This window comes from Chelonia mydas, chromosome 21 (genome assembly GCF_015237465.2).
Source record: "Chelonia mydas isolate rCheMyd1 chromosome 21, rCheMyd1.pri.v2, whole genome shotgun sequence".
NCBI classification, from domain to species: Eukaryota; Metazoa; Chordata; order Testudines; family Cheloniidae; genus Chelonia; species Chelonia mydas.
The window spans coordinates 9722594-9732780 of record NC_051261.2 but is presented as its reverse complement, the minus strand read 5'-3'; the positions used below and the strand labels follow the sequence as shown (position 1 = coordinate 9732780).

At 49.1% G+C, this 10187-nt stretch overlaps 2 protein-coding genes across 23 annotated transcripts in view; one reads left to right on the top strand and one right to left on the bottom strand.

The window, feature by feature from the left end:
• Window positions 1-476: 476 nt before the first annotated feature.
• OARD1 (O-acyl-ADP-ribose deacylase 1) lies at window positions 477-9233 on the bottom strand. 5 transcript variants are annotated; one of them, XM_037885306.2, is made up of 6 exons: window positions 9095-9233; window positions 7896-7964; window positions 6059-6203; window positions 4746-4804; window positions 3530-3642; window positions 477-1137 (listed from the first exon to the last, which is right to left on the bottom strand). In XM_037885306.2, the coding sequence occupies exons 2-6, from the start codon at window positions 7929-7931 to the stop codon at window positions 1035-1037; spliced, it is 456 nt and encodes a 151-aa protein (XP_037741234.1). In that variant the 5' UTR covers window positions 7932-7964; window positions 9095-9233; the 3' UTR covers window positions 477-1034. The 5 variants fall into 5 exon arrangements, with proteins under 5 accessions (XP_037741234.1, XP_037741233.1, XP_037741232.1 ...); XM_037885305.2 differs by having other exon boundaries at window positions 9014-9138; XM_037885304.2 differs by lacking the exon at window positions 9095-9233 and adding an exon at window positions 8877-9018.
• The window catches only part of NFYA (nuclear transcription factor Y subunit alpha), a 21122-nt gene continuing 20021 nt past the window's right edge, over window positions 9087-10187 (top strand). For 14 of the 18 annotated variants that reach the window (XM_037885298.2, XM_037885293.2, XM_043533597.1 and 11 more), the window contains exon 1: window positions 9305-9411. The gene's annotated coding sequence lies outside the window, so the exon portion shown is untranslated. Of the gene's footprint in view, window positions 9213-9304; window positions 9412-9654; window positions 10184-10187 lie in introns of those variants that run through there. The other 4 variants (XM_043533595.1, XM_027825942.3, XM_043533599.1 and 1 more) reach the window with 3 other exon arrangements.

The window sequence follows — 10187 nt, the reverse complement described above, 5'->3', positions numbered from 1 at the left end:
TTTATTTCATCCTAGCCCACTCATATGTGGTCTCTCTCAGAACACTTGCATGCTGATACTTGTACTATGTGGGGCAAAATGAACTTCCTAGGAATCTTTGCCCCATACACTAATGTTCCCTTGAGAAGTTCAGCCTTCCTACAGAAGGCAGAGAGAAATGTAAACATAAACCTCTACCCCGATATAACGCGACCTGATATAACACGAATTCGGATATAACGCGGTAAAGCAGCGCTCCGGTGAGGCAGGGCTGCGCGCTCCATGGATCAAAGCAAGTTCGATATAACGCGGTTTCACCTATAATGCAGTAATATTTTTTGGCTTCCGAGGACATTATATCGGAGTAGAGGTGTAGCTGGGTTTACATAGGGGTTGCACTCTGGTTCAATAGCAAGAGTTAAAAAGGTACATACTTGAGACGTGATAGCATGATGCTTAAGAGAGACACTCCTGATAAAAGCATGGAACCTCACTTATGTTTTGAAAAGATAATACTTTAATTTTTAATAACTCAAAGAACAGAAGAAATCTGCACGTCTGATTTGAACACTGTACTGTTTTAAATTATTCACTTCATTATTCTGAAACAACACTAAACAGATACATATAACTCTTAAATTCAAAGATCTGGAATATTTTAAGAAGTGCCAAACTAGCTCAAACTTCCACACGCACAAACTACCACCATAAGAAAAAGATTTCTTTACGAGCAGATGGGTATTCTGAAGGGTGGAGGAACAGTGACATCTGGTGGTTGGCTATGTGACTCACAGGCGAGGATCCCTGAGGGATATCTGTAACCCTGAACGTTTATACTAGATAGTTCACTTCTGGAACTCTGATCAACACATTCCAAACCAGCCGGTTCTCTGGAAGCAACTGCCTGCCATTGGGAAAAACCGAATGGTAAATTATTCCCCAAAGAAGAGGAGATGGGCTCTGCTTCACACACAGCTTTTTCTCTAAATCAATTCCCAAGCCACCTGAATCTACAGCAAGGGAAATCAACAATCATCTCCATAAGGCCTCTTTGTTCAGAGAGCATAAACTGTGATCTTAATGTCTGTGTCCTCAAACACTTCCTCAAGTAGCGCTGAAACCTTATCCCATTCCAGACGGTCAAGTCCACATCCGATCCTGGAAAACAAAGACACCAAAGTGGCTGTGATGAGCTGTTTCTGACGGAGTATGTTGTAAAGCTCACAAACAAGTGCACAAAAAGTATTTTCCCCTTGAGAAAGGACTTGATTCGAGGGTGTAAGTACCTTCTCAAGGGGAAAATACTGGGTACTTTTTAAGGCATAGCAAAAACCAACAGAAGTTAAAACCACAGAAGTTGGAGTTAGAAATAAGGAGTTTAAAAAATAAAAATAAAATCAAGTGACAGTGATCATTCATTGGAATAAAATTCCAAGGGAAGTTGCGCATTTTCCATCTCTTCATGGCTTCCAGGCAAGCCTGGATGCCTTTCTGGAAGATATGCTTTAGTCAAACAAGTTATTGGGCACAACAGATAGATAACTGGGTGACATTCTTTTGGCCTATGTTATACAGCAGGTCAGGCTAGCTGATGTAATGGTCTCTTATTAAAATCTATTAATATGAAAGTGAAATTACTCCAATTACAACTCATTTGCCTAAGTAAAGTGAGAAAAAAACCAAACCAAATACTTCTCTCACATGGGCTGAGAATCATAGGACTGGAAGGGACCTCGAGAGGTCGTCTAGTCCAGCCCCCTGCGCTCTTGGCAGGACTAAGTATTATCTAGACCATCCCTGACAGGTGTTGGTCTAACTGGCTCTTAAAAATCCCCAATGATGGAGATTCCACAACTTCCCTAGGCAATTTATTCCAGTGCTTAAGCACCCTGACAGTTAGGAAGTTTTTCCTAATGTCCAACCTAAACATCCCTTGCTGCAATTTAAGCCCATTGCTTCTTGTCCTATCCTCAGAGGTTAAGAACAATTTTTCTCCCTCCTCCTTGTAACAACCTTTTATGTACTTGAAAACTTATGTCCCCTCTCAGTCTTCTCTTTTCCAGACTAAACAAACCACAGTTTTTCCATCTTCTCTCAGAGGTCATGTTTTCTAGACTTTCAATCATTTTTGTTGCTCTGGACTTTCTCCAATTTGTCCACATCTTTCCTGAAATGTGGCACCTAGAACTGGACACAATACTCCAGTTGAGGCCCAATCAGCGCGGGGTAGAGCTGAAGAATTACTTCTCGTGTCTTGCTTACATCACTCCTGCTAAAACATCCCAGAACGATAACTTTTTTTGCAACAATGTTACACTGTTGACTCGCTTGTGGTCCACTAATACCCCCCAATCCCTTTCTGCAGTACTCCTTCCTAGGCAATCATTGCCCATTTTGTATGTGTGCAACTGATTACTCCACTCAGGAAGGATCACTTTGCAACTGTCCTTATTGAGAAGGTATCTGATGACCTGTTTCATGCATTTCTCTGTGGGACAGCCAACTTAAAAAACATGAACAAAGCAGTAACAACACACAACAATTCCCGAGTACTGCACATCTTCAAAATGCTGTACAAAGGTTAACTAAACAGAGTAAATTACTGCCTAGGACCTTGTCTATGTAACTATGATTTTAAGGTCCCGTTGAAAGTAAGATTTCACAAGACCGGTGTGAAAAAGCAGCAAATTTGGTGCTAAAAGGAAGGATAAGAGGTAAGTTATGAATACAATTACTGGTGAGCCAGCAATCTGAGTAAGTCACAAAACCAAACATGCAGTGATAATCTGTTTGGAGACCTAGACTTATCAAGCATTTCCTCAATAGGATTCAGCACTTCTGTAAGTTACAGATGCTCTGCTTCAGAATACTACAAATTCACATTCTCCACTATATCTTAATTTACCTAAAGAACGTAAATACAGCTTATGCTGTCCCAAAGGCAAAATGTTCTCCAGCAGTCTCTACACACTGCAGAAGTAAGAAATGGGACAAAGTTCCAGATTCCCTTAAAAGATCTTGGAATCTCTGCACATTGTCCTGCAGCCTTTACACACAAAAACCACTAAATTAGTGTAAATTCTGTCTGCAGCAGAATTGGGCCCTAATTAAAGGTGAAATAAGCCCCTTTCTCTCCATCCTAGTTCAGTCCCAGGCTTGTTTTAAATTAACAATGGGATTGGTTCCCAGCTAGACATATACAGGCATTCAATATTATGTTGCTGAATAAGGTGTGGTGATCCATTCTCCATTATGTTGCAACTTGTGATATTTCAGCAATTTCAAGCAGCTACAACTTACATAGCAGTAACTAAATTTATCTGACATTAACTTAATGCAGTCAAAAACGTGGAAATAACTAGGCCTATTTGCTGGCCACAGAACTCACTTCATTGGTGATCAGATTTCAGGTGTACAACCCCAACAGAATATAACAATATTAAGAGTGGGCATGTGACTCTTTATTTCATAGTAAATGGTCACTTCCTAAAATATCCATTCTGCCCAAGGGACAATGAAATGTTTACTTTCTAGTATCTGATTCCCTTACCTAGGCATGGAAATGTCAGTAACCCCATTGTTCAAACAGTGAGTTTTCATGGCTTCTAAACTCTTTTGCATATTCTCATATGTTGGTTTGTGGGAGACTCTCTTCTTCGTAATCTGTGTACAAATTAAAAAGTTCAACAGTGCATTAGCAACAATAGTACAAGCTATTTTCTCCTTAACTCTACCAAAATCCAGGCCACAATTTACTGATCAACCACCTTTTAGTATATGGTGACTGGACTCAACTACTTATTTCAATATAAGATGTACAACCATTTCCATGTAGACATTTAGTTGCAATTTATGCCACATGACACAGCAGGTCAGGACACTAAATGCTGCATTTCTAAAAGGCAATAAACTGGTTTGGAGAAAAACACTTCTCCTTCAAAATTTTCCCGTCCAAAGATAAAACGCAATCTCTCTCATTACCAAATGCTTGGGTTATGCTTACATCTGTCTCATGCAGTTGACCCATATTTTGAATAATGATACTTTCAGGTAAGTTGTTGAAAAAAAACCAAAACAAGCAGCTCCTGTTTCAAACAAACTGTTTAAAGCATAAACACCACACTTCAAGCAGGGAGTGGAAAAGCAGACTCTTCCTACTGGAGCATGCTAGAGAGGCTTTTTTCAGCACAAGTGTAACAACCAAGGGCCCAGTTTTCAGGCCACCAGCAGGATGTGTGTCAATGGGTATTACCAATAGTTTGAGAGAGAGAAGGTGGAGAAATCACAACCTAGGATTTAGAAAGTAAATTTTAGGAGTTAGTTCAGTGAACTAAAAAAAATATCAAAATGCATGTGCATTTGTATACTCTTATATTTTAAAGCAAATTATGAAGGCGACCAGATCAACATTCCTGAGACTGAGCCATCCAAACACTGAACTGCAGGAGGGCAACAGCACAAGAATCTCCCCACTACCCTGCCAGCACACCTCTACACTGCACATAAAGGCTATTGAACAACTGTCAGACAGTAACTTCCACAAATGAAATGTACTATTCAAATGTACTTCAATTACTTGTTGTTAGGAAGCTGTACCGAGTTTAGTTCTGAAAGAAAAATCTAGCTTGGCTTGTCCTCATAATCTGTCTCTTTATTTAAAAGGCTGAGATGTCTGTTGAGAATCTAGAGAAAAACCTCTCTTCCAGTCAATGCAAATGAGGTGGGGCTCCGTTATGACAAATGCCTGACTCTGATCCCTCTCTTACCAGGTAATATATATATCTGTCATCTCTTTTCAGAACAGCCACCTCTCCAGACTTCTTCTCTGAAACAAATGTGAAACACAGCATTGACATTCGTTTTGTTTAAAGTTTTACAATTCACTGCTGATTCTCCCAACTCCTGCTGAATAGATTAGAAATGAATTCACATATGTTATAAAGAATTTTCTAAAACAAACCTATTTTACAAATAATTAAAAGATCAGAGACAAAAGTGTTTATTTTTCAGCTTGTTTACTTTGTGGATGGAACAGAACTTTGTGTATAGTCACTTACACCACTTTCCCTGGCTAATTGGTCAGTTTCTCCTATTGTTGTATAGATCTTTTATAAAGCAGCTGGGGAGAGGAAAAACATGGCAAACTGTGATTGCTAAATCATAAAAATTAACAGGATGACTCAGGAGTAGACATAATGGCTGAAGCCACTTTAAACAAAAAACAACAAACAAACCACCTTCACTTTTTAATCTCATTAGATTTTAACCTAATGGGGTCCCTTTAAATTCAAAAGTGGCTGAGGAAAGAAAACCCTCCCTCCATTTTGCATATAAATAGGCTTTATACTAGCAGTTGCTTGGCTTTGGAAAAATTAAATAACTGATCAGTAAATCCTACAAACGCATTTGGCTCCTAAGCCCAATCCTGCAATCATTTACCCATACTTAACTTTGTGCATAAGAATAGTCCTCTTAAGTCAATGAATGCTTAAAGTTAAAGCATGTGTGTAAGTGTTTACAGAATTAAAGCCTAAGATTTTATCATATCTAATTAAGTTCAGTGTCCTCACAACCCCTAGCAACAGTAATACAAAGTTTTCCCTCTCTGCATGACACACCCAGAAGCTGCACCTGGGACAATCTGGATCCAGAGACGTTACAAATGTCTCATTAAACACAAAAATAATGCTTCAAAAGATGTAAATTCAGGCCCTGATCATGCAAGTCACTCCACATATGGTGATAGCATCCTGAAGTCACACATATAGGGGTCCATCCACATGCTTTAGCTTGGAAGGTCAGGGTCTAAAGTCTAGTCTACACTAAAAAATTAGATTTACTAGCTATGTCATTCTGGGTGTGAAAAACATACATCTCTGAGCCCCATAATTAGGTCGACCTAACGCCCAGTGCCTTCGGGTCTACCTCTTAGAGAGGTGGATTAGGTATAGTGACGGAAATCCCGCTTCCATCGCTGCAGAAAGTATCTACATTACAGTGCTACAGTTGCAGCTCCTTCTTCTAACTACTAGAGATTCGGGCTTGCACGTGGCCTCCTCTCCCCACATATATCACTTACGCTGATCCAACAGCTCCTGTATGCCACCAAACTTTTTCTTAAATAGGACAGCTATCCCTGCGCCCATGCGACAGTCCTCACTGATGCAGTGAGCCAATGAATCCCTTCTGGGGCAGGTAAAAAGGTCCCCTTTTATGTACTTGATCTGAAAAAGAACAAACAAATAGGAGCTGAATGAGAGAAATAAACTTTGGCCCACCTTCAATGTGCAGAATCTCAAAAGAAAAAAAAGTTAACCCAGGCAGGGTGGTACAGTGGATAGGGGACTGGACTGAGAGCGTTTACAAATGAATGAATGAATGAAGATTAGCTAAGTGCTGCATAGCCTTTCCTACACATCATTTGCAAAACCTACATGATGTGCGATCAGTTCGTTTTTATGAAAAACCAGTCTAAATTAAAGAAAACTGGACTGGTATGGTTGAATTAGTGCAAACACATTGAATGGGGCAGCTTAATTCAGTAATTTATTAAAGTAAACAGCATTAGGCTAAACTGTGCTTTGGGTTGATGTAGCACAGGGGTTCTCAAATTTCTTTGCACTGCGACCCCCTTTTGACAACAAAAATTACTACATGTCTCTAGGAGAGGGGAGCGAAGCCTGAGCCCCGCTGCCCTGGGTGGGAGTGGGGCCAAAGACAAAGAGCTTCAGCCCTGGGCGGTGGGTGGGGTGGGGTTGGGTTTCGGAGGGGGTGTGTGTGTCAAAGCCGAAGTCTGAGCCCCACAGTTTGAGAACCGCTTTTTGTTGCACCTCTGTAGTAACAGTCTGCACCAGTTTAATCACATCTATATAGTTAAACTCGTGCAAATTTCCTTAATGTAGTCTAATGGTCTCCAACGTTTTTAAGCAAAAGATCACTTTTTGAATTTAAGTGCAACCCAGGATCTACCCCGCCCCTTTCCCAAGGCCCCGTCCTGCTCACTCCATCCCCCCTCCCTCCATCACTCGCTCTCCCCCACCCTCACTCACTTTCACCAGGCTGGGGCAGGAGATTGGGGTGTGGGGGCAGGCTCTGGACTGGGACTGAGGGGTTTGGAGTGTCAGAGGGCTCTCTGGGCTGAGCCTGGGGTGCAGGAGGGGGTGAGGAGTGCAAGCTCTGGGAGGGAGCTTGGGTGCAGGAGGGGACTCAGGGCTAGGGCAGAGTGTTGGGGTACAGGAGGGGGTACAGGGTGCTGGCTATGAGAGGGAGTGGGGGTTGGAGTGAGGGAGGCGTGCAGGCTCACACCGGGTGGCACTTACGTTGGGCGACTCAATGGAGCTAAGGTAGGCTCCCTGCCTGCCCCGGCCCCACACCGCTCCCAGAAGCCGCCAGCACACCCCTATGGCCCCTGGAGGGGCATACCTGGGTCTGTATGCTACCCCTGCCTGCTGGTACTGCCCCCACAGCTCCCATTGGCTGGGAACAGGGAACTGTGGTCAGTGGGAGCTGCAGGCGCAGTGCCTATAGGCAGGGGCAGTACACAAAAACCCTTGTCCCCTGCATTCCCGCCTGGGGCCGCAGAGGCGTGCTGGCCGCTTCCAGGAGCGGTGTGGGGCCAGGGCAGGCAGGAAGCCTGCCTTAGCCCAACTGCGCCACCAGACTTTTAGCGGCCGGAGATTGCGATTGGCTGTCAGAGGCTCCAGGATCGACCAGTCGATCACGATCTACTGTTTGGTAACCACTGATGTAGTCAGACTGCCACCTCCCAAAAATAGCCATGCCCCAGAACCAAATATTCTTACATCACAACTCTAGAGCATATGCCAATTGGAAAACTTTATTAGGAGGAAACGGTCACTAAAAACAGGGGTATTTAATAGCAAGAACCTGCATTAAACAGTTAGTTTTCTACATACTCTGTCTGCCCGATCCCTGGAGGGGGGACTGGCCATGCCAACGTGAGGCTATTTCCAGGATTTCGTCTGCTGCAAGAAGGTTAAAGAAAAGAAACGTGATTATTACGCCTTTCAAGATGAGCGATAAGTATACAGAACTAGGCTGGACGACATATGGGAGACCGGGACAAGAAGCAAACCTCCCCCAGGGGCTGTGCCCACGAGGCAGAAGCAAGCAGAGGGAAGAACGCCCCCCCCCAGAAAATCAGCCTGCATCAAGCAGGCTCAAGGTACAAGGACCCCCGGGTTGCAGGCTGCTGGGGCTGGGGAGCAGGCAGAGTCTCGCACACAATGCCATGCTCAAGGCCCACCGCAGGGCGTACCAAAGCCAAAGGAGCCGGCCTAGAGCCACTGGGGGAGGGAGTTCCTCGACAGCTGCTGCCCCACCCCGGGGTAGGGAGGGTTGGGGGAGCCCACGAGGCCGGCCCTCCACAGCCCCCCCCCCGCCCCTCCCCCCCCGGCCAGGGGAGGGAGCCCCCGCGGCCGGCCCTCCAGAGCCCCCCCCCGCCCCCTCCCCCCCGGCCAGCCCTCCACAGCCCCCCCCCGCCCCCTCTCCCCCCGGCAGGGGAGGGAGCCCCCGCGGCCGGCCCTCCACAGCCCCCCCCGCCCCTTCCCCCCCGGCCAGCCCTCCACAGCCCCCCCCCCGCCCCCTCTCCCCCCGGCAGGGGAGGGAGCCCCCGCGGCCGGCCCTCCACAGCCCCCCCCCGCCCCCTCTCCCCCCGGCCAGGGGAGGGAGCCCCCGCGGCCGGCCCTCCACAGCCCCCCCTACCCCCGCCAGGGGAGGGAGCCCACGCGGCCGGCCCCCCACAGCTCCCCCCCCCCCCCGAGGGCCCCTCGACGGGCCACCAGAGACAACCCCTAGTTACCCCCTGCGCGGGCCCCACCACAGAGCCCCCTCAACGCGGCCCCCGCGCCTCGCGGGACCCCCGCCCCCCCCAGCACCTGACACGCCTCTGCAAGTTGAGCCCAAACGACAGGCCACGACGCGGGTAAACGCAGTTCCTAAACAGCCCCCCCCCCACCCCCCGCATTGGTACAGTCTAGTAGGACATCAAAGATGGCAACTTCCATCCATTTACCTATCTAGGCTGAGTGGCGGAGCACCCTCTCTATGGTAACAGCCCAGAACATTCGGCGGTGGAGAGCCGACCAGGACTTACCTGCCAATGTGCTCATGCGCAGAAGACCTAAGAAGGAGGCGTCTGTCCGCGCGTGCGCTTTATTGGCGGCCTCGACTAGCGGCAACGTGTTTTTTTAGCGCACGCGTAAGAGCTTCGGGTAGGTCGGGCCGGGTGGGCGTGTCCTGCCGAGGAGCGACGGGCGGAACTATTCGGCGCATGCGCCCTGAGTTCCGTCCTCTCTTTGTTCAGGGTTGGGCGCCATTTTGCGCGGCGGCTGAGTGGAGGCGCTGATTGGGTTTCGGGGGCCGGTGGCGGAGCCAATCAGAGCGGGACCCGAACCGGGGGAGCGAGGCACGGTGAGTGCGAGCAGCCAATATGGAGCCCCCGAGCGCCGGCCCTAGCGCCGGGATTGGCGGGGCCGAGTGACCAGTCAGGAGGCCGCTCGCAGGGCCGGCTGGCCGGGCACTGGGGGAGCGGAGGGACGGGGCTCGGCTGTTGGGCCTGGGGCGGGCGCGCCGCCTGCGGAGGGCCCGGGACGGGGCGTGGGGGGAGGGGAGGGGAGCGGGGCCTGGGGGTCGCCGTCCGGGCTGGAGGGGACGGCCGAGCTCTGCCCCCGCGGGAGAGGGAGGCGCGCCCGCCCCGGCCCGCGGCGGGGCCCGGCTCTGGGGCGTCCCCCGGCTGGGGACCCTGTGCCCCGGGGAGCTCCGTGCAGCGAGAAAGGGCCGCCACGGAGGGAGCCGCCACTGCGCGGGCCCCGCCCTGGGCGAGCCGGGGAGGGGGCTCTGGCGGGTCCCCGCTGGCTTCCCTGGCACATGGGCCTCGGGGTGGGCGAGGGCCCGGCCCGGCCCCCCCCCCCCCCGACCCCGTCCTTCCCCCTTCGCGCAGCGGAGACCAGCTGCGTGTGCCCCCGCGGGGGAGAGCTACTGAGCCGGCTGCAGCCCGCGCCTGGGCGGGGGGAGCGGCCAGGGTTTCCCCTCCCCCGTGCAGCTGTGGCCAGCATGAGGGGCACGACCCTGGCGTCTCCCCAGGGGGCTAGGAGCTGCGTGCACCCCATCCTCGACCCCACAGTACAGAGCAGCCCGACCCGCGTTCCCCGAGGAGAACAGCCGTGCAGCGAAAACAGCTGGGGTGA

What these genes read in the sequence shown, in the direction of transcription:
- OARD1 (XM_037885306.2), bottom strand. Translation starts at nt 7,931, where the DNA reads ATGGCCAGTCCCCCCTCCAGGGATCGGGCAGACAGA. An exon ending in CCAGGGATCGGGCAGACAGA is followed by an intron (nt 6,204 to 7,895) that starts GTATGTAGAAAA and finishes GTTCTTTTTCAG; the next exon opens with ATCAAGTACATAAAAGGGGA. An exon ending in ACAGATATATATATTACCTG is followed by an intron (nt 3,643 to 4,745) that starts GTAAGAGAGGGA and finishes ATTTGTACACAG; the next exon opens with ATTACGAAGAAGAGAGTCTC.